Raw genomic sequence first — 24,287 nt, 5'->3', positions numbered from 1 at the left:
TCCAAAATAAAATATATTTTTTTATTTAGACATTTTTATCACATTCAACATTAATTTGTGACAATGTGTGCTTTATAGTTAAGGAAAAAGGAGGTGATTTTTTTAGCCAATAAATAAATGTATAAATGTAATGTATTATATTATACACACAGAGATATATATAGATATATATCATTAATGGTTTTAATTCTTTTTTTTTTAATGCTAAAAGTTTTAAAGGATTCTAGAACTAATATTTACTACAGTTGTGAACTACGCCTGCAATGTTATCAGCATTGTGATCAACTGTTAACACTAATCAGATTTTTAAGGGGACAATGTAGTTGATAAAAAAAAAAAAAAAAAGAAAAAGCATATAAATAGGCAAATCCAAGATTTTCTGGGTATAGTTCAAGAGACGTCTGCCCTAAGCATTCTGTGCACATTATTCAGGTCAGTACCATATACTTGTTTATAGTAGGTTTAATTGATACAACCTAGAATATGCAATGATCTTTGCTATGCATTATTTTCTGTTTTTTGTAGTTTTTATCTTAATTTTACTAGAAATAGACATTTAAAGGGATAGTAAACCCCAAAATTTTCTTTTATGATTCAGATAGAATATACAATTTTAAACAACTTTCCAATTTAATTATATTATCAAATTTTCTTAATTCTCTTGTTATCCATTGCTGAAGGGACACCATTGCACTACTGACAGGAAGCTGAAAATATCTATTTAGCCAATCACAAGAGACAAATTTGTGTAAGCACCAATTAGTAGTAGCTCCCATGTGTGTATTCATTTTACTAAGAGAACAAAGCACATTTGAAAAGAGAAGTGAATTTAAAAGAGTCTTAAAATGACATGCTCTATCTGAATCATGCACGTTTAATTTTGACTTTCCTATCCCTGTTCAACTCTAGTTTTGGTTTGTTTGGTATTTAAGAAAACTGTAAATACAAGTAAAGCTCTCTAACAGACAGATTTGTTCAGTTTTCTACACAAAGCATTTGTAAACAGTCCAAAGAACATAATTTGCTGTCAAAAGATAACTTAGTGAACAAAATATATGTTTTATGTTATTTGGCACTCAGAACTTTCTTTTTAAATAATTTATTCTAGGATGAGTTGGAATAAACATCTCCTTATTTTTTCAATAATTGCCATCTGCGTATCAGCCTCACATTTTCTTACTCGAGAATGGGATTCATGGAAATCTAAATATGGTAATCCATAGTATTTTTCTTATATAAGCTGTACTTAGCATCAACTTCTTGTGGATAGATTTTGTAGCAAATTTACTAAATTGTTTAATTTTTTGTTATTTTATTATATTTCTTATTAAGGGCTAAATTACAAGTGGAGCACTAATTTATAGTACACCCATAAACAGGCAAATTTGCCCGTTTACGGGTGTGCATTAAATAACCAGCTATTACAAGTGGCTGGTTATTGCTACCGCAAGCTCGCGGTAGCATTTAGTGCTCAAATTTATTTAAAATCAAATATGTTTAGTGGCTTTTTGTAAATAAAAAATATTAGCATTTTTATTTTATTTATTTTTTTCAAAACTACACTCAGCAGTTTTTAGGGGTTAAATGGAGTGGGTGTGGGGTGTTAGAAAAAAAATGGCACTGAAAAGTGGCTTACATAGCGGTCTATGGGGACTGTATGTTTGCTATAAAGATATATGTATTTGCTTATATACATATATATATTTATGTGTTAATATGTGTATTTACAAATAAATATATATGTATATAGTCATGTACATATAAATTTACAATCTTCTGCCCATTGCAGCGCTACTTACCCCCTTCGCTGCATTAATTCTCATGCGGTGTCTGACGGCATGAGAATGAGGAGGTCACGTTCGCATTGCACCTAACTTATAATACCAGCACACATTCGTGCACTGTTATTACAGAGTGGAGCGCAAATATTGCTTTTGTGAAAGTGATATTTTGCTCTCCAGTTGTAATCTAGGCCTAAATGTTGTTTAATTTTATAGTGGTTTAAATGATATAAACAAATCTATGCTTGATTGCTGCTATATAAACATGATAAAACCCAGTAAAAAATATTTTGCCTAAGTTATACTGAAAATTACATCTTCATTAGAAGATAAAATGTTCAATTTCTTAAAACTTTTAATTTTATGTTACGTTTAAATTAGAATGAATGATAATTAAAATGATTCATTATAGATATAAAAGAAAATATATAAAATCATGCAACAAATAATAGAAATGCGTTTAGTCATCAGATACTTGACATCCAAGCTAGAAGTATATATTAAAATGATAACAAAAAACAGAAATACACCAAAAACACTAGCTGTTAATAAAGAAAAAGATTTGTATAAATGATGTAGATATAAATTGCATTCCTATTGCAGAACCTAAGCCACAAATTGTTAGACATAAAACCCCAAAAAAATATTAGGTGATTCAGAGTATATTAAAAAATTATAATTTACTTCTATTATAAAATGTACTTTGTTCCCTATTTTCCTTTGTTGAAAAGCAGTTAGGAAGGTATAAGAGAATGCACGTGCCTGAGCATTATATGGCAGCAGTTTTATAACTATGCTATAAATTAATCCTGTCATGTACTGCTCCAGAAATGTGTACACTACAATACCTATCTAGGTATTTCTTCAACAAAGAATACCAGAATGAAGTACATTTGATTATAAGTGTGAATACATTTTTTTAAAATGATATGCTTCATTTGAATCACAAAAAAATAGAAAAATAATGGGGTTTCATATCCTTTTAATCAGTTTGGTTGTTGTGACATTTTTTTGTCTACCTTTCTTTTACTGTAAGTTCAAACACTTCCTCATTCCATTTTACAGAGCATCAGTTATTACGTGCAACCTTGGTAGCTTTTACAGGAAAGGAGTAGTTGCTTAACAACTTTGATAGAATAAAAGGCTTGTTGTGCACTTGCACCCTACACATGTAATTGACAAAGACTTGCAAATGTGTTTATAATTATTTAACAATGGTTTTAAACAATATTTTAATGATGTCATTATTATGTAATATTACATTTTCCGGATTTTAAATATACCATATTTACACTTCTAGGTACTTTAAATATAGAAAATATTAAAGTCAACTTAATTCTTAATGATTTATATAATTTTATTGAATATGATTGGGAGTTACATTTTAACAGTGTTTCACATTTTGTAATAGTTGTAAAAGACATTTTGACTCTTTATGCCTAGTAGAGAAAGCAAAAAACATGCGTCCATTAGTGACAGCTAAGGGCAAACCATATGGCAAACCAAAAGTCATTAACAGGCTCAATGTCAACTTAAAGGGATAGTCTACACCAGAATTTGTTTTGTTTGAAAAGATAGATAATCCCTTTATTACCCATTCCCTAGGTTTGCAAAACCAACACAGTTATATAAATACATTTTTTACCTCTGTGATTACCTTTCCTAAGCCTCTGCAAACTGCCCCCTTATTTCAGTTCTTTTGACAGACATTCATTTTAGCCAATCAGAGCTTGCTCACTGGAACTACACATGCTTGAGCACAGTGTTATCTATATGATAAACGTGAACTAACACCCTCTGGTGGTGAATAACTGTCAAAATGCCCTGAGAGAAGAGGCGGCCTTCAAAAGCTTAGAAATTAGCATATGAACCTCCTAGGTTTAGCTTTCAACTAAGAATACCAAGAGAACAAAGCAAAATTGGTGAGAAAAGTAAATTGGAAAATTGTTTAAAATTACAATCTCTATCTTAATCATGAAAGTTTATTTTGGACTAGACAGTCCCTTTAAGTTAAGAGTAAATTTTATTTTGTTGCTCAGAAATCTGACATTTTTGTAAACTGCTGCATGGTGTTATCTTTGTATTGAACCCAGAAATATAATACTAACCTAAAACATTTAGCTAATAGTTCCAGTTTCTTGATAAAATAATAATGTGATTTTATTAAAAGGGATTTGACAAAATCATACAGTAAAATATTTATTTATTCTATAAATATTCCTTTTTGTTTTTAGGTGTGTTTTATGAAACAATTTGTTCTTTAGTGAGATATTATAAGGATCCTGAAAACTATCTTAAAGGGACAGTCAAGTCCAAAAAAAATTTAATGTTTCAAATAGGGCATGTAATGTTAAACAATTTTCAAATTTACTTTTATCACCAATTTTGCTTTGTTCTCTTGGTATTCTTAGTTGAAAACTAAATCTAGGAAGGCTCATATGATAATTTCTAAGCCCTTGAAGGCCACTTCTAATCACATGCATTTTTATTTGCTTTTCACAGGGGAGTTAGTTCATGTAAGCCATATAGATAACATTGTGATCACACCCGTGGGTTGTGGCAGACAATGCACTAATTGGCTAAAATGAAAGTCAATAGATAATAAATTAAATGTCATGTGATCAGGAAGCTGTCAGAAGATTCTTAGATCCAAGTTATTTACAGAGGTATAAAAAGTATATTAATATAACAGTGTTGGTTAATGGGTAATAAAAGGATTATCTATCTGTTTAATAACAAAATTTCTGGTGTTGACTGTCCCTTTAAGGGATAGTAAACACCAAAAATGTTATTGATTAAAAAGATAGATAATCCCTTTATTTACCATTCCCCAGTTTTGCATAACCAACACTGTTATATTAATATACTTTTTATACCTCTGTGATTACCTTGTATCTAAGCCTCTGCAGACTGCCTCCTTATCTCAGATCTTTTGACAGATTTGCATTTCAGGCAATTAGTGCCTGTTACCCCATGGGCATGAGCACAACGTTATCTATATGGCACACATGAACTAATGCCCTCTAGCTGTGAAAAACCTGTCAAATGCATTCAGGTAAGAGGTGGCCTTCAAGGGTTTAGAAATTAGCATATGAGTCTACCTAGGTTTTCCTTTTAAGTAAGACTACCAACAGAACAAAGCAAATTTGATAAAAGTCAATTGGAAAGTTGTTTAAAAATGACATGCCCTGTCTGAATCATGAATGTTTTATTTGGGCTTTACTGTCCCTTTAAGTAAAGTGAATATAAAAAAAAAACAGACTTGCTAAATGATACATTGGGCTCCATTTATTAATCAGCAGGCAGACAAGGTTAACTGTCATGAACCTTGTCCGAACAGCCTAGCAGCTAACAGGCATCAGTATGCTGCCCACATTTAACATTGCACAATCTTCTGATGCTAATTTCTAAGCCCTTGAAGGCCACCTCTTATCTGAATGCATTTAATAGTTTTTCACAGCTAGAGGGCATTAGTTCAAGTGTGCCATATATAGATAACATTGTGCTCACCCCGTGGAGCTACTTATGAGAGGGCACTGATTGGCTAAAATGCAAGTCTATCAAAAGAACTGAAAACAGGGGGCAGTCTGTAGAGGCTTAGATACAAGGTAATAACAGAGGTAAAAAGTATATTAAAGGGACATTATACACTAGATTTGTCTTTGCATAAATGTTTTGTAGATGATCCATTTATATAGCCCATACTGTTGTTTTTTTGTTGTTTTTTTAAATAAATAGCTTTGCTTATGTTTAAATAACATTGCACTGATTTTCAGACTCCTAACCAATCCCCAAAGTTTTAGGAGAATACCGACGTATACCTACTCCAGCTTGCTTCTGTTTGTGTAAAGGGTCTTTTCATATGCAAAAGAAGGTGGAGGGGGGGAGTGTCTTATTTCCCACTTGCAGTGGGTGTTCCAGTAACCTTTTAAACAGAGCTAAACTGGAAGCTTCTAAGTAAGTTTTTAAATGGTTTTATACTGGATTTTTATATCAGTATCTTTGCATATTATTCTTTATATTATTGTCTATTACATGCAGTTCTATAAAAATTGGTGTATACTGTCTCTTTAATGTAACAGTGTTGGTTATGCAAATCTGTGGAATGGGTAATAAAAGGGATTATCTATCTTTTTAAACAATAAAAATTCTGGAGTAGCCTGTCCCTTTAAGTGCCCACTGCTTCTTGACTATTGTTTCAGAATCGCTCTCAGTGAGCTTGAAATGCTGGGGCTCCACAGCTGCAGTTTTTGTTTTGCCAGATTACATTTTATACTTTACATTATACTTTATGTTACATTAATAGGTAAACTGAGAAATGCAGTTTTACAGTCATTAATTATATTTATTTACATTTGTTTCAGGTAAAAAATATGTCAGTTCGCATGATGAGCTGTTTAGGAGGAAGGCTTGGGAAGCCACTTGGGACAAGGTGCAGAAACACAACCAGCTGGCTGACCAAGGTCTCAAAAAGTACCGACTGGCCATGAATCACTTTGCTGATATGGTAAACTAATTTTCTTTAGATTATCCAAGACGTTTTAATTAAAAACTGAAAACATTTAGGGCTACATTACAAGTGGAGCGCAATAGTTTGTGCCATAGAGATAAGGGGTAAATTGCAAGGGTTTTCACTCATCTTGCTAAGTGCTCATATTACAAGTTGAAAGTACAAGCGATAGCTTAAGCACAATCGCGATTTACGCTAGAATCATTAATGCAAATTCAGAGCTGTGCTTAACTGTTTGGCTAAAATAAAAAGTTGCACAAAACACTTAAAAAATAAATAGCAATAGGGAAAACCACTCTCACCTCCTCTGCAGCTTCCCAGGGTGACAGGAGCGAAATTGTTTATAAAGAGCCAAAAGATCTGCACTCTCTGGATATTTTATAGTGGTTTATTCAAAGGTGACGTTTTGGGGAATAAGTTCCCTGAAATGTCACCTTTGAATAAACCACTACAAAAATAGAGAGAGTGCGGATCTTTTGGCTATATATATATATATATATATATATATATATATATATATGTGTGTGTGTGTATTTATGTATTTATGTATTTGTATATATGTATTTACAGACATAAATACACACACATATATATATATATTTATATATACGTTGATTGGAGTAGCCGTGTTAGTCCAGAGATTTAGATATGAAATTAACAAGAGTATTGCGTTGAGCAATGATACTTTTTTATTAGACTAACTATACATTTATAAGATGACATTCTTCCGAAAGCTTGTCATATTATAAATGTATAATTAGACCAATAAAAAAGTATCATTGCTCAATGCAATACTCTTGTTATTTTGAGATATATATATATATATATATATATATATATATATATATATATAAGAGCATTTTGCTGTTAGGTAAACGAAAACATGTAAAAACATATTTATGCAATATTCAAATTTAATACAGTTTTGAACTATGTATTTACTGTAAATATTTCACATTCCAGTGTTCTGTATATAGCAGAATATGTTCTAAGTATTTCTGAATAGATATTCCTATATTTCTATATACATGTAAATATCTATACCTATATATATATATATATATATATATATATATATATATATATATATATATATATATATATATACAGTATGTGTATGTATAAATATATATTTGTTTAAGAAAACATCAACTATATGTAGAAATATTGATTTATGAATCAATAGAACATATTCCTTAGGTAAAGAATATTGGAATATTTTCATGTCGGATTAGCACTAAAGAGAATAATATGGTTTTTGCACGAGAGTAGGGTGAACGCGCACGCGATATTCTAACTTTGGATTCTTGCGCTAGTTGGTTTACCCCTAGAGTGAAAACAGTTTACTTTCAACTTGTAATATCAGCACAAAATTCTAGAGGAGTTAAGATAATGCTCCATTTGTAGCCCTTAACTATTTTAAAGCCACATCATAATGATTCTGAAATATTTGTATTGTTACTTTTAAACATGCCTGTCCAGTATTTTGAGTTTATAAGTGTTTGTAAAAATGTTACTCTAAGAGATATTTAGTTATAATGAAGGATACCAAGAACTTCATTGTGTAGTTATGTTTTTGGATTTGTTTACTCTTGATTTCCATGTATTTATACTCTTATCAGAAAATATACTGTTATTGTAGATACTCAGGACTATTGATTAGAATATGAAATATTTCAAGTCAGTCTAGTACCTTGCTGCATTGTATCAAAATAATGTAATCTGGAAAATTACAGAACACTTCTACTTAGTTTCTCTATATGATTTTTAAATTGTAATGCTGTATAAATTCATACATACACATTTATCATCTTTCAGGCAATCTAATATTATACATGAAGGTATTGGCAGCAACTCTGCATTTTTTTTAAATGTATCTGTTTTATTCTACTGCGAGTACATTTTAGTGTTAATAGAATATATATAAATTCAGAAATTTAAAGAAATAGTACTTGAGAATGTAAATGTATTATAAGTATTTGGTTATTTCATTTTAAATTCTCCAAATGTTTTGTTGCCCTGGCCATACATTTCCTTAAAAAGCAAAGTTGTGTCCAGCACACACAGACCCAGTGAGGAGAACAACCCAGAGCAACTGCCAAGCTCTCAGTAATGTATACAAGAAAAAATGGAAATTCTCCTTAGTTTGTGCAAAATCTGATCAAATTTTATTCCATATCGGGAGCAGAAAAGAACACAACGTTTCGGGGCCAAAACGAAACTCCTGATATGGAATAAAATTTTATGAGATTTCGCACAAACTGAGGAGAATTTCCATTTTTTCTTGTATACATACATTTCCTTAACCCCTTAAAGACTGGGCATTTCAGACAAAAACTTCCCCAAAAGACCGGAACATCTTTAGTATTTTTGCCATCACTACATTTAAACAGAAATAGAGCCTCCTTTTTATATTTACCTATTGAAACTATATATATATATATATATATATATATATATATATATATATATATATATATATATATATATATATACAGGTGGCCTTCGTTTTACAACGGTTCAATTGACACCGTTTCAGAATAACAACCTTTTTTTCCAGTCATGTGACTGCTATTGAAAAGCATTGAGAAGCAGTGCATTTATTAAAATAGCCAATAGGTGGAGCTGTCCGCTTGTGTTGCAGCAAAGCCAAACAAGCTGAAATTAATCAGTTTAACCAGACCTGAGCTATCGAGCAGATTTCAGAGGAACAAGATCTTCCTGTCTATAAATCAGTCCAGATTGGAATGCATAGAAAGAACTGTTTGCAGAAATATGCAAGTAACGTCTGTGTTGTGTGATTATTTTATTAGGTTTATAATGCTGTTTAGCAAATGTTTTTGCTAATTTAACTTAGTTTAATTATATATTCTGTGTTGTGTGATTATTTTATTAGGTTTATAATGCTGTTTAGCCCTTAAATTCTTCATTTCAAAGCTTTAAAAATAATGTATTAGGTGTTACTTATGCCAATTTTGAGAGGGGCCTGAAACCTCTCTCTCTCTCTCACTTCCCATTGGCTTACATTATAAACTGGGTTTCAATTTACAACGGTTTCGATTTACAACCATTCCTTCTGGAACCTAACCCCGCCGTAAACTGAGGGCTACCTGTATATATATATATATATATATATATATATATATATATATATATATATTAGTAGACATCACAAAGTATTGATCTAGGCCCACATATTTCATGCCACCATTTCACTGCTTAATGTGATCAAATTATGTACAAACAACTTGTGCAATCATGGCACAAATGGTTATAAATGCTTCTCTGGGATCCCCTTTGCTCAGAAATAGCAGATATATATGACTTTGACATTGATTTTTGATAATTAGTAGGCCGCTAAATGCAGCTGCACACCACACTCTTATTATGCCCAGCAGTGAATGGGTTAATTAGGTAGCTTGTAGGGTTAACTTTAGCTTTTGTATATAGATTACCATCCCACCTGACACATCCCACCCCCTGATCCCTCCCAAATCCCTCTCAAACAGCTCTCTTCCCTCCCCCACCCCACGATGGTCACCCCCATCTTAAGTACTGGCAGAAAGTTTGCCAGTACTAAAATAAAAGGCTTTTTTTTTAACACATTTTTTTATATATTTTTTTTGCAGTGTAGGATCCCCCCTTACCCCCAACCTCCTTGATCCCCCCAAACAGCTCTCTAACTCTCCCCCTCTACCTATTTGCTGCCATCTTAGGTACTGGCAGTACCCAGTTTGCTGCAAATTAGGCTAATTGTTTTAAAACAAATTAAATACCCATTTTTTCTATAGTGTTGCTGCCCCCCTCAATACCCTACCCGCTCCCCCTCCCAGATCGATTTCCCACTCTCTTATCCCATCCCTCAGTATGACCCCCCTCTCCCTCCTCCCCACTTCCTCCTTTCCCCCTCCCTGCCGCTCTCAGTGGGATTTTTCAGTAGCCGATGAGCCGATTCAGTAGCAGTGATGGGCTGCCCACCCACCTCCCTCCTTACCCTCCCACCAACGATCGGCACCACCGCTGCCCTTTGCTCGTCTATTTCTGCACTGCCCCACTCATGAGGCATGCAGAAATAGCACTATCTGGCTAGTTTAAGTGAGATCGCAGCAGAGAGAGGCCCAGGACAGGACTGGTCTTTAAGGGCTTAACGAAGAAGACATAAGCTGATGTATAATGGTTACATTACACTTGTGAGTCTATACATTGAGAATGGTGATGGATTTGGGAGCCAATGGGGTAGGTTTATCTAATGTCGGGCGGACATGATTTGCTGTAGTGGATCATGTCAGCTCGACATTGCTAAATGCCGACAGCATACACTGTCGGCATTTAACATTTCACAAGCATTTCTGGTGAAATGCTTGTGGAATGCCGCCACCTGCACATTTGCAACCTATCGGCTGCTAGCAGGGGATGTCAATCATCCTGATTGTATCCGATTAGGATGATTGCAGTCTGCCACCTCAGAGGTTGCGGATGAGTTAAGGAGCAGCAGTCTCACTACCGCCGCTTCTTAACTTAAGTTTCAGGCAGACCTGAAACTTTGGGGGTAGATTGCAGCATCCGCTGCTTGATAAATCTACCCCAATGCCTGAAGACATGCAAATGAGATAAGACCAGGGCTGAATAGAAACATAGATTTTGATGGCAGTTAAGAACCATAGACCCATTTGAGGTGGTAAAGACAAATATTATATAAGCTTACAAGTTATAGGAAATACAAGCAGACTTGATGGGCCTAGTGAAAACAGAGAGAGATATGATAAGCACACGAGCAACAGCAAGTTAGTTCATTTATTTGTCAAATCCAAGAATAGGATACAAACAGCATAGTGAGGGGTGAATACCCCTGGGTAAAATTGCAGAGATACAGAAAAATGTGCAAGAGCAACAAAAACGAATGGCTTACGCGTTTCGGCCTTAAGCCTTACTCATAGCCAAACCTTGATGGGCCTAGAGTTCTTATCTGTCAGCAATATCTATGTTTCTATGATGCCCCAATTTTATTTCCTTTAAATGTCTTCCATAATTGTCTGGTAAATCTATTACCATATTCAGCTTAAAGAATTACACAAGTCTAATGCAACCACTATTTATCAGCTTATAGTGTCTCTGAAGCGCAGTTACTTCCGAAATATTACTACTACTAGGAATAAAAGTCCTTCTACTACTACTACTCATAATAATAATAATAATAATAATAATAATAATAATAATAATAATAAAGTATAAAGTGCATTATGATGAAATTTCATCCACTATTACTTATTATTATAATGCAGTTTCTTTATATGCAACATTCTCATTGCTCCATTCCCTTAAAGGGACAGTCAACACCAGAATTTGTGTTGTTTTAAAAGATAGATAATCCCTTAATTACCAATTCCCCAGTTTTGCATAACCAACACAGTTAAAATTATACACATTTTACCTCTGTAATTACCTTGTATCTAAGCCTCAGCAGACTGCCCCCTTATTTCAGTTCTTATAACAGACTTGCATTTTAGCCAATCAGAGCTGTCTCCATGGTAAATTCATGTGCATGAGCTCAATGTTATCTATATGAAACACGTGAACTAATGCTCTCTAGTGGTGAAAAACTATCAAAATGCATTTAGATTAGAGGCGGCCTTAAAGGTCTAAGAAATTATCATATGAACCTCCTAGGTTTAGCTTTCAACTAAAAATACCAAGAGAACAATGCAAAATTGGTGATAAAAGTATATTGGAAAGTTGTTTAAAATGACATGCTCTATTTGAAACATGAAAGTTTTTTTTTAACTTGACTGTGCCTCAAATAATGCATATTATCATACAACATTTATTCCTCATAAAAAATAAATAACTAATTGATTACTATATTGACTTTTAAATGTGTCACAGGTACCTGGGATCTAAGTACCCTGCTGACATGTATTCATTTCCAGAATGTCAAAAATGTTTGCTAGGCATCACATGATGTTTCTCAAAGCCTGGGTCATAGTGCCTCTGTGGGAGCCAGTGGACATTCTACACTAATTAACTAGAGCTCTGACCTCTGGTTAATTGTGTGAAGTACAAAGTGCTCCTGCGAGCTTGCGGGAGCATTAACCAGCCCCTTGTAATGGCTGGTTATTTAACGGGCACATTAAAATAGCGCTCCATAATCAGTAAGGAGCTATTGTACACTATGTGCTTCCCTGCATCTTTATAGTAGGAAACATTGTTCATCTTTACTGTGAATAAATAATAACAATAAATCACCAAACAGTGTTAAATACCAAACAAACATATATACTGTGTGTGTGTATATATATATATATATATATATATATATATATATATATATATATATATATATATATATATATATAAAAGTGAAAATGTGATGCAAAATAACACTGTGCACTCCAATTAAATACATAGAGGTACTCAATCCACTTAGATGAAAAGGAGGGTATGATGACACCCTTCTCTGAGAATTCAATCTCTAAGAACAAAAACACATGGATTGAACTTGGGTTTCAAGTAACGATACTCACACTCGTTGGAGCTTCAGTAGCTTTAAGGTATGAGCTCAGTTAGATGGACCCAAGGCAAAGGGTGTTTCGCTTTATTTAAAACATAAGATACATAAAAACACATGTTCAAAAGAGGCTTAAAGGACCAGTCAACACAGTAGATTTGCATAATCAACAAATGTAAGATAACAAGACAATGCAATAGCACTTAGTCTGAACTTCTAATGAGTAGTAGATTTTTTTTCTGACAATTTTAAAAGTTATGTCTTTTTCCACTCCAACTGTACCATGTGACAGCCATCAGCCAATCACAAATGCATACACGTACCATGTGACAGCCATCAGCCATTCACAAATGCATACACACTTATTCTTGCACATGCTCAGTAGGAGCTGGTGACTCAAAAAGTTTAAATATAAAAAGACTGTGCGGATTTAGTTAATTGAAGTAAATTGGAAAGTTGTTTAAAATGGCATGCTCTATCTGAATAATGAAAGTTTCATTTTGATTGAGTATTCATTTAAAGGGACAGTCAACATCAAAATTGTTATTATTTAAAATGATAGATAATGCCTTTACTACCAATTCCCCAGCTTTGCACAACCAACACAGTTATATTAATATACTTTATAACATTTAAACCTCTAAATTTCTGCCTTTTTCTAAGCCACTACAGACAGCCTCTTATCACATGTTTTTTATTAGCTTTTCACGACAGGAGACTACTAGTTCATGTGAGCCATATAGATAACATTGTGCTCACGCCCATAAAGTTGTGCACAACACAGCACTAATTGGCTAAAATGCAAGTCAATAGATAATATTAAAAAGGGCATATGATAAGGGGGCTGTCTGGAAGAGGTTTCGATACAAGGTTATCATAGAGGTAAAAAGTATATTACCATGTTGGCTGTGCAAAACTGGGGAATGGGTAATAAAGGGATTATCTGTCTTTTTAAACAATAACAATTTTTAAGTTGACTGTCTCTTTAAGACACAATTAAAAGTAACAGAAATATTTACACTCTTTGCAGCTTAATAGCGCTATAGCAAATGTTTGGCGTTTGTCTGAATAAGCTTGGCATGTTTCTAGTCCCTATGTAATACTTTAAGGTCCGCCTCTCCCTGTGACTTGACAGCGTCATCTAGACATTCATATGCACATTTCACCACACAGGCTTTGTCACGGAATGATAAGAGATTATTTGCAATATTACACTATAGACTTTTCCTTTAAAATTAAATTCCTATAAGATGGCGTCATCGTATCCCCCTTTTATTTAAGTGGACTGAGCATCTTTTCTTTGCCTTTGACTTCATACAATGGGGTATTTTTGTGTTTATTATAAATCTATATTTGTGTATGTGGTTTTTGTTTCAGACCTCAGAGGAAAGAAAATCTAAAAGCTGCCTAATGCCAACAAAATCATCCATACCAGTAAATACTAAAGTGCGCAGTTATAATAAAAATCTTAATATCCCTGATAAAGTTGACTGGAGAAAGGAAAATTGTGTGACTGAAGTAAGAAACCAAGGAGAATATTGTGGATCCTGTTGGGCCTTTGCAACGGTAACAATTATTTGCTTCTTCTTTTGTTCAATAACATATCCAAATCTAACCCATATTACTTAATCTATTTTTCATTACTAAACCAAAAATCTTATTTAAAAATATCTGTATTAAGAGCTAATATCATTTTTGTCTCAGGTGGGTGTGATTGAATCTCGTTATTGCATTAAGAAGGGAGAACTTCTTGAGCTAAGTGAACAGCAGCTGGTAGACTGTGATCCCATTAATGAAGGCTGCTGTGGAGGGTTTCCTGTAAATGCGCTGGGGTATGTAGCCCAACATGGTATCATGAAGCGCAAGGATTACGAGTATACCCAACAGGTAAACACCTAAATATAAATATTAAAGGGACATAAAACGTAAAAATGTATTTCAAGTTTCAGAAAGACTTTTCCAAACTTTCCAATTTACTTCTATTATCAAATTTACATTACATTTATACATTTTCAAGAACAGTAGGTGGCAGCAGTGTTTCCTGTCATGTACTGCTCCAGAAATGTGCACGTTACCTATCTAGATATCTCTTTAACAAAGAATACCATGAGAACAATGTAAATTTTGATAGATGTAAATTTAAAACTTTTTTTTAAAATAATAGGCTCTGTTTGAATCACAACAGATTTTTTTGGGTTTTTATATCCCTTTAAGGAAAAGTAAACAACAGTGCGTTATATATGTTATTATTTATTCTGCTAGTTGTGAAAATCATAGTTGTCCCACGCTCCGTTGAAAGGTTAAAAAGCAAATCCTGGAAATTCCCAGTAAATAAATGGTAGCATCAAAGAATAGTCCAATAATATACACCTGCTTTTTCTCCATCAGAAATTTACCTGTAAGTATGAGGAAAATGAAGCAATACAACTGAATGTGACTAAATACTATGTTCTGCCTGGAGAAGACAATATGGCTTCATCTCTGGCATATGAAGGACCTCTTACTGTTGGATTTGCTGTAGATGAGGACTTTCAGTTATATAGTGATGGTGAGTTAAAATGGGCAATGATAATTATTTATATTATTATAAATGTGTGTGGGGGGGATTTATCTACTTTTTCTTCTAGAAAAGAGGCTTTTAGGTTTTGCCTAAGTAGTGTTTTTTAAAAACAGAGGCAATATTAATCCAGGTGAAATCCATTTATTTTTTTCCCCAGTGGCTTTGCACCAAAACTCTACTAATATGTATTGTGATTTGAGAGCAGCATTCCAATTTGTCTGACATTTTTTTAAAACAGCATTTGCTTGCTGTTGGACTTTTCTAATTCTAAAGCTTTTGTCTCTTGGGAAAAAAAAATATTTTGGCCATATATTCATAGCCCTTAGATTTTTTTTCAACATTAAAGTTTTTTGCACATGCTCATTTCGCATATTAAAGGGAGTGGAAACCCCAACATTTTATTTCATGATTTACATAGAACATACAATAAAAAAAAAATAATCCAATTTACTTCTATTATCAAATTTTCTTCACTATCTTTTTATCCTTTGATGAAGGAACAACATTGCACTACTGGCAGCTGGGTGAACACATCTAGTTAGCCAATTACAAGAGACAAATGTGTGCAGGCACCAATCACCAGCTAGCTCCCACTAGTGTAGGATATGTGTGTATTCTTTTACAACAAGGGATACCAAGAGAAAAAAGCACAGTTTAAAATAGAAGTGAATTTAAAAGTGCTCTATCTGAATCATGTTTAATTTTGCCTTTCCTATCCCTTTAATGAACATGAAAGTCAAAATTAATCTTTCATGATTCAGATAGCGCATACATTTACAAAAAAAAAACTTTCCAAATTACTTTTGTTACTTTTGTTATCAAATGTAACTCTTTCTCTTGGGGTTCCATGTACTAAGCAGCGGGCGGACAGCTTCTCAACTCGCGAAGCTGTCCGCCCGCCTTCGCTACACACAGGCAGCGGATCTGTTGATCCACTTGCCCGTATGTATCATTACACACTCATCAGAGTGTGTAATGCCCGCCCCTTTATTCGCGCGACCAATCGTGCGACTGAAGGAGCTGTCAATCACCGAGAGCGAGCTCTCTGTGATTTTCCCTCGCCACCTAAGAGGTGGCGTAGGGTGTAAGAAGCAGCGTTCTAATGACCACTGCTTCTTACATTGCGGGAAGCAGGCTCGCTTATGCGAACCTGCCCCGCAAGGGCTCCGCTTTCGCTGCTTCGTACATGGAGCCCTTGGAATCCTTTTTTTAAATTTATTTTGGGGAGGGAATGCAGAGTGTAAGTTTTTAATTTCTACTATAGAAGCACTGAAACCACCAGAATTTATTATTACGGCTGATGGACAAAAAACATGATCATTCCAGGATGAATAAAGCCTGTTCTGCAGGGAGTGGGGCTGAATCATGACATTCTTGTGCATAGATAACTGCCTCATTCACCCTGAATACAGACAGACAGGATCCCTGGCTGGGAACCTTGCCCACCTGCTCATTAATAAATGGGCCCCTGTAAGTCCTAAAATTATTCAACTTGTTACAAACTCATAAAATTTAAAAATAAATTAGTTTTGTTTACATTACTATCAAAATCTGTATATGACAAGTCAAACTTTGTTGTATTCTAGATGGTCATAGCTGTTTATAACAAAAATAAAAATAAACATTGGGATGTTTTGCTTTTGAAAATCAATTTTGGACATGCAGAAATGAAGGAATATAACTTGTGCATGTATGAGCAACACTGTTATAATCCCACTTTGAGACTTCTAACTTTTTATCTACTTAGATATAACATATATTCCATGAGTTCTTTCTATGTGCAAACATACAATTTGCTATAGTAGTTTTGGCTGTAGCACTGTTTAAACATCTTCCTCTGTATAGCACATTCTTCTTAGAGTTAATAAGCAACATACTGTGAGGTGCTAATTTTTCTATAAATATTATCAAGTTGCTGGGAATTAAATAAACATGTAGGAATTAAACGTTGTGGTGATTGCAGGTTACAGAATTTACTTTTTGTTCTCTCTGTGGAGCAGGTGTTTAATGTTCTTTTAAGACCATATGAAACTTTCGGACATTTGTTAAACAGTGTTATGTAAACTGGAGGAAAATACAGAAGCCAATTCAAGTGTATTGCAAAACTGCATCAAAATTGAAATGCACTCTTGAGTAACATATTAATTCCTGATTTAAGATTTGTTTATTAAAAAGAATGTTAAATTGCATAGATGTTATGTAGATGAAGAATAGCCATGTGTTAGTCCAGTCAATTTAAATAGTTTAAACTATGTCAATAAGAACAAACAAGTTGTATTTATGCAATAATCATTGTAATTGATTTAATGTAGTTTAAAGTTTATAATATCTGCTTTTCTGGATAATTTTATTGAAAAAAGTTTTTAACTATAATGAAATGTATTATTCTTGCCAGTTCACAAACATATACAGTATATGCTTAAAATTATTTGCTCATATACACAGATCAAAATTTTTTCTGCTTCTATGTATTTAGTAGCCAGAACACTCAATTTACGACAATTGGGAAAGTTAATTGCACTTAGGGGTACATTTATCAAGGTAGGATAGAGTGAGGAGCATGTACCCCCCTCAATTAATATTGCACAAGTAACAAGCAGCCACAATGACTGCTCTCGTGCAAACAATTGCTTGAGAGTAGCGCCTGTCAATCATTCCTGACAAATTAGTGCAGGATGATTTAATGTCGCTGCCTCTGTTTAAGTTTAGGTCCCTTATAACCACTGCTTAATATACAGCTTCTAGGCTTAAATGAGCAATTTTGCACCACAAAGGCTCCAGACTGCTTCTGCAGCTTGATAAATGGAGCCCTTAGTGTTGAAATACTTTACCAGTCTCTGAAAGGGTTTTTAAACAGTGCTCTTTTGGTAAAAAAACAAATATGTTAAATCAAAGCAAACATAAAAAGAAACAGATTGTGTAAAAAAAAACAGCAAACAACTTACTTGTTTTCTTGCACAATAAGCATTTAGAGATTCACAGTGTAGCACTTCTCTCAGTGTAAGATGAGAGCTGACAACTTTGAAACTTAGGTTACATTCTGACTGATCTAGGCATGAACAAGTCTGACTCCCTGTTATCCAGTGTATTTACATAAAGAGACATTAAACACTAAATATATTTGTATGCATATCATTGTGTGCCTTCCTCTAGCCATGGGTGCCATCATGTTGTCTTTCACTACATTATAGTGCTGATATATGCAGAGACTCTCCTTCAGATACCAGCAGTGTAACCTAGGTTCCAAAATGGCAGCACCAATGATTAGAGGGAGGTGCATAAATATATTTAGCATTCCGTGCCCCTTTAAGAGTAACCAGCCTAGAACTTTTATGACATCAGGTTAAGATAAAGCTCCCTGCAGAGGCCCCCTTCTTCTTGTAGGGATGTGACAGGAAGTAATGGACACTGCACAAATATAGGGAGGGAATAAAAAAGAAAAATCCATTTAATTAGATGACTAATACATATTGCAACTATATTAAGTTCAAGACACAGCTTAGTGTGTTTTTATTACTACAATGAAACAGACTGTTTAACATCCCTTTAAGTAATGCAACCCTTGCCATTTGTCTGTATTACAAGTTTGTAAATAAATCTTAAAACAAACATTGAGGTTTCTTTTTTCTAATTTTAAAAGGGACATTACACCCCAAGTTTTTCTTTCATGATTCAGATAGTGCATGTAATTGTAATCAACTTTCTAACTTCTGTTATCAAATTTTCTTTGTTCACTTGACATCTTTTGTTGAAAAGCTCAAGTGCGTACATGTGTCTGGAAAACTGTATGGTAATAGTTTTACTACAATGTAATCCATTTAAAAGACCACTAAATGGCAAGACTATTACCTGCCATATAGTGCTATAGATACCTACCTAGATATCTCTTCAACAATGAAAACCATGGAAATGAAACAAATTTGATAATAGAAGTAAATTGGAACCTTTTTTAAAAAAAATCTAATTTTTGGGTTTTATATCCCTTTAAGTGAAATTCTATTACATTAAAAATGTTGTTCATAATTTTCTTATAACTTTTTTTATTTCAGGAATTTTTGATGGTGACTGTGCTGAAAGTGCAAATCATGCAATAATTATTGTTGGGTATGGAACTGAGCAAGGGAATGAAGTAGATGATGATGAGAGTGAAGATTACTGGATAATAAGGAACAGGTAAGTTACTAAGCTTTAGTTGCTCTTTAACCCCTTATGTCTTTTGAATGTAGGTACGTTGCTTAGCTTACCCTACCTTCATGCTGCAGTTCTCGTTGTCAGCTTTGACAGCTAAGACCACAGCGAGAGGCAGAATGCATCTGCCTTCATATGGTAAAGGAGCTCTGACCGTGATCACTTTACCATATGAAGGTAGATCCCCAATGCAGTTGATGACAGTGCCTGTGTCACTGTCTGCATTGGCTTGCAGTGTGGATGGGGGGGGTGAGAGAAGGCGGGAGGTTGGCAGTGCATCGCAAGAGGGGGAGAAGGTTTTTCTCCCCCTACTTACCAACAATGGGCTAGAATACAAGTGAAGCACTATTTAACGCTTCCGCTCAAGTGTAAATATTGCTAGAAGTAATCTTTTTGCAAGCAACGGATATCGTGTGGATTACAAGTTGAAAGTAAATAGTTTGCGCATAAGGGAAAACCCAACGCATGCTAACGTGAAAAACATATGAATGTAAAATATGTGTAACGTGCTTAGGGGTTCGCAATGAAAACTTAGCAATCTGTACTTCACATACAGGATAATGCCATTTTTTTGTAAATAAATATACTGTATATATATATATGAATATATTTTACATTAACATTTTTAGATATTTATAGAAATATATATTAAATAATAAAACTTTAAAAAACATTCTATGTGAAAAACGTAGTAATGTAAAATATGTGCATCACACTTCAGGGTTCGCGCTTTAGTTCTACCTCATTCGAGTTTAGCGCAGTTGGTCTAGTGTGGTGTTGGGGTACTGAATGATAATTTTTTTTTTGCTGTTGTTGTAGAATGCCCCATAGACGTATATGGGGAGAAGAAGTTAGCATGGTTATGATATCTAAACTCCTGACGTTAGCGCGCCTGAGTTTTCTTGAGCGCCATAACTTTTTACTTTTTCACTTGTGATACCCACTCAAACCCGGCCGCATTAATCTTTTACTATGAGCGCAGTTAGTGCGCAAGCAGAAACAAAAACAACAACACACTACTTATAATTTGGCCCAATGTATTTTAGACTAATTTATTGAGTATTATTTATATAATAATTGTGACATTCATAATAATTTAGCTCAGCTGCTTAGGTCTTGCAGTCCAAATGTACAAATGAATTAAAATTTTACAAATGAACTTTTTTCACTTTATTTTACAGCTGGGGAAAGGAATGGGGAGAAGGAGGTTACGCAAGAGTAAAGCGTAATGCTAACAAGTGTAACATTGGAGACATGGCCGCAACTGCAGATATAATTCTATAGTTACCTAAATGAATCATGTTTGTATAATTGTAAGCTACCCAACTTACAGAAATATTCTTACAATTGTCCCTACCTTTTGTTTTATTAATATCCTTTCTGTGATGCTTTGAAATGTTGAATTTTTCAATAAATTTAAGGATAAAATGCATTTTCTGAAATGTTCTATGCATTTTTTTGTCTGTGCAGGAATGCTGCTAATCCATATTAAAACTAAGCACACAAATACTGTTTGAGTTTCTTACTTCTTTGGGAAAACTGTCGATTAAACAGAAACAAAGTAAAAAATTCACATTTCAGTTTTTTCAGTCTAATATAATTTTTATTAAAGCGACAGTGAAGCCAAAAATTAAAATGTCAGGATTCAGATAGAACTTGCAATTTAAAACAACTTTCCATTTGACTTCCATTATTTAGTTTGCTTTGTTCACTTGGTATGCTTTGTATAAAAGCATGCCTAGGTAGGAACAGGTGCAATAATGCACTACTGGGAGCTAGCTGCTGATTGGTGGCTCCACATATATGCCTCTTGTCAATCCCTTGCCCGATGTGTTCAGCTAGCTCCCAGTAGTGCATTGCTGCTTCTTGAACAATGGATATAAATATATTTAAGCAAATCTGATAATAGAAATAAGTTAAAAAAGTTGTTTAAAATTGTATGATCTATTTGAATCATTTATTGAAAGAAAAAATGTCCGGTTTCATTTCCCTTTAAATGTACATCAAATTAATTTGCAAAACATATATACAGCAATTAAACACTGCATTGCAATTGATCTTTATACAAAAGGCTTTGCTTTGCCAATCAAGCACAGTTTATGGGTATTAAAAACTATGGTTTAATGTATGCCCTTGTTGTGGAAAGATGCAAGGGAACATGTGCTCTAATCAAAGCAATCACTGGGTAGAATGTTGCAGGACCATGTATGATTCTCCATACCACTTCCATTCTCTTTACAGAGAGAACTCACACAATTTTAAAGGGTAGTAATTTAAATAAAAAACAGGCTAAAACAATGATTATAATGTATATTATAATGTGTCACTTTTAACAAACAAATACCTACATGAAAATGTATTTAAAGCTTCCTGAGTAAAATCCTTTAGACTAACTATATATATATATATATATATATATATATATATATATATATATATATATATATATATATATATATATATATATATCATATATCTGAAGCACCAGATTCCTATTATTATTATTATTTTTCTTCCTATTATTTATCTTGTGGGACCTAGCACATAACTTCTATAGTTGATGGGTTACTTAGTGGCCAGAGAAATATATCATCTGTTTATGAAAAAAGGAAGAAGTCCTTACAGTACTGATGCATCTTTAGGAACAAACAAAACACAGCTCCCACCCTTACTGCAGCACATCCACCTCCACCACACACTACTGTAAATTCGAATGGAATTCCTCTTGTTTAATCTGCTTGTTGGTGCTGATTTTGTTTACAATTTTGAGAGTGATTAACTCCCAGCTTCATAAGTTGATTATTGCTGGCTGATAAAAGTGATCTACTGAAACCATGGTTAAAGGGCCACTAAACCCAAAATCTTTCTTTCATGATTCAGATAGAGAATAGAAATTTAAACAACATTACAATTTACTTCCATTATTTATTTTGCTTCATTTTTTAAATATCCTTAGTTGAAGAAAAAGCAATGCACATGGTGAGCCAATCACACAATGCTTCTATCCAATCAGCAGCTAGTGAGCATATCTAGATATGATTTTCATCAAAGAATATCAAGAGAATAAAACAAATTAGATAATATAAGTAAATTAGAAAGATGTTTAAAATTGCATTCTCTTTCTAAATCATAAAAGAAAAAATGTGGGTGGCATGTCCCTTTAAATTAGTGGTCTGTACAGGAAAAACACAAATTCTGGTTGCCAAACAGAGGAATGATACATTTAGGCAATGCAGAAAATAAGAGATGCAGATACAGATAATGAGGCATATTTATTAAATGTCTGTCGGACCTGATCCGACAGTGCGGATCAGGTCCGACAGACATCGCTGATTGCGGGGAGCAATACGCTCTCTATATTCAGCATTGCACCAGCAGCTCTTGTGAGCTGCTGGTGCAACGCCGCCCCCTGCAGACTCGCGGCCAATGGGCCACCAGCAGGGGGTGTCAATCAACCCGATCGTACTCGATCGGGTTGAATTCCGGCGATTCCTGTCCACCTGCTCAGAGCAGGCGGACAGGGTTATGAAGCAGCGGTCTTTGTGACCGCTGCTTCATAACTGCTGTTTCTGGCGAGTCTCAAGACTCGCCAGAAACACGAGCCCACAAGCTCCTTACGGAGCGTGATAAATGGGCCCCAATGGCACCACAACAGTAGAAACAAAGCAAAAACAAGAATAGGACAAAATAGAAATAGAAGAAAGATAAATGCAGCTAAGCAGAAAAGGGCCTAGTAGTATTAGCAAACCCTAAAGCTAGGATCTAATGTAGGATTCTTGGTATGAGTGGAAACTCTATTTTTTAAATAAATAAAATATGATCTTAGGAACATATTAAAGGGACATTATTCCTTGCCTCCCTCTATTTGCACCAGCAGTTTTCACTGCATTCGAGTGTTGACATATTTGCAGTGCAAACTATGTTCAATAATGGTGACCCCCATAATCTGAGGGAAGTGCATGAAATGTTTTAGTGTTTAAAGTACCTTTAATTTATTCAGTGAAAACAAACCTCGCCCATTCCTAGCATTATAATAGAACAAATTCCCTTATAGTTGGAGGTCATCTCAAACATTAGTGAATCAGAAACAATGTTTAAGTAAAACTTGTCATTATTGTTTTGTACTGTATTATTGAATACAGTATGTGGAGTTATAAAATATAATTAATATAAGATATTAGAATAAAAATTTATATTATTCAGGATTCAGTTAGCAATGGGTTAAATGCTTTTGAACGGCATTACATTTAGAACAATGACAATTACATTAAGAACAGTTGCTCATGTCAAGCAAAAACACTATTTAGTGCTAGATCAATACAAGTTATTTTAAATTACTATGCTATGGAACTGTGCATGTGTAAAGTTAAAATAGAATTATTTATACGTCAGCCAAATTCATGAAATCTTATAAGGATATTAATATATATAGTTAATAGAAAAGAGGTTTGCTAGCCCCACTCAATAAAATGTTCCTTTAGATGTCTGTAAAGACTCGTGCCTAGATTTAGAGTTTTGTCGGTAAAGACCCGCGTAGATAACGCTGCTTTTTTCCCAGCGCACCCTTAAGACAACGCTGGTATTTAGAGTTGTCTGAGTGGCTGCGTTAGGCTCAGAAAAGGGAGCGTTGAGCATAATTTAGCTCCACTTCAACCCTCAATACCAGCGTTGCCTACGGTAGCGGTAAGATGGAAAAACGTGCTTGTGCACGATATCCCATAGGAAACAATGGGGCTGAGCTGG

At 34.1% G+C, this 24,287-nt stretch overlaps 1 protein-coding gene across 1 annotated transcript; it reads left to right on the top strand.

Annotated features, from left to right (window-relative positions):
• Window positions 1-389: 389 nt before the first annotated feature.
• LOC128665147 (uncharacterized) lies at window positions 390-21,051 on the top strand. Its single transcript, XM_053719887.1, has 8 exons — window positions 390-432; window positions 1,109-1,212; window positions 6,146-6,288; window positions 14,174-14,362; window positions 14,501-14,683; window positions 15,185-15,344; window positions 19,406-19,529; window positions 20,726-21,051. Exons 2-8 carry the CDS (start codon window positions 1,110-1,112, stop codon window positions 20,826-20,828), a joined length of 1,005 nt encoding a protein of 334 aa, XP_053575862.1. The 5' UTR covers window positions 390-432; window position 1,109; the 3' UTR covers window positions 20,829-21,051.
• Window positions 21,052-24,287: the final 3,236 nt, after the last annotated feature.

The sequence above is a fragment of the Bombina bombina genome, chromosome 6 (assembly GCF_027579735.1).
Source record: "Bombina bombina isolate aBomBom1 chromosome 6, aBomBom1.pri, whole genome shotgun sequence".
NCBI lineage: Eukaryota > Metazoa > Chordata > Amphibia > Anura > Bombinatoridae > Bombina > Bombina bombina.
Note: the sequence above shows the minus strand (reverse complement) of the source record. Positions and strands in the feature narration are given on the sequence as shown.

Excerpts from the sequence above, each read along its gene's own strand:
- LOC128665147 (XM_053719887.1), top strand. The coding sequence starts at position 1,110 with ATGAGTTGGAATAAACATCTCCTTATTTTTTCAATAATTGCCATCTGC. Across the intron at positions 14,684-15,184 it reads ATTACGAGTATACCCAACAG|AAATTTACCTGTAAGTATGA; the intron begins GTAAACACCTAA and ends TTTCTCCATCAG. Across the intron at positions 15,345-19,405 it reads CTTTCAGTTATATAGTGATG|GAATTTTTGATGGTGACTGT; the intron begins GTGAGTTAAAAT and ends TTTTTATTTCAG.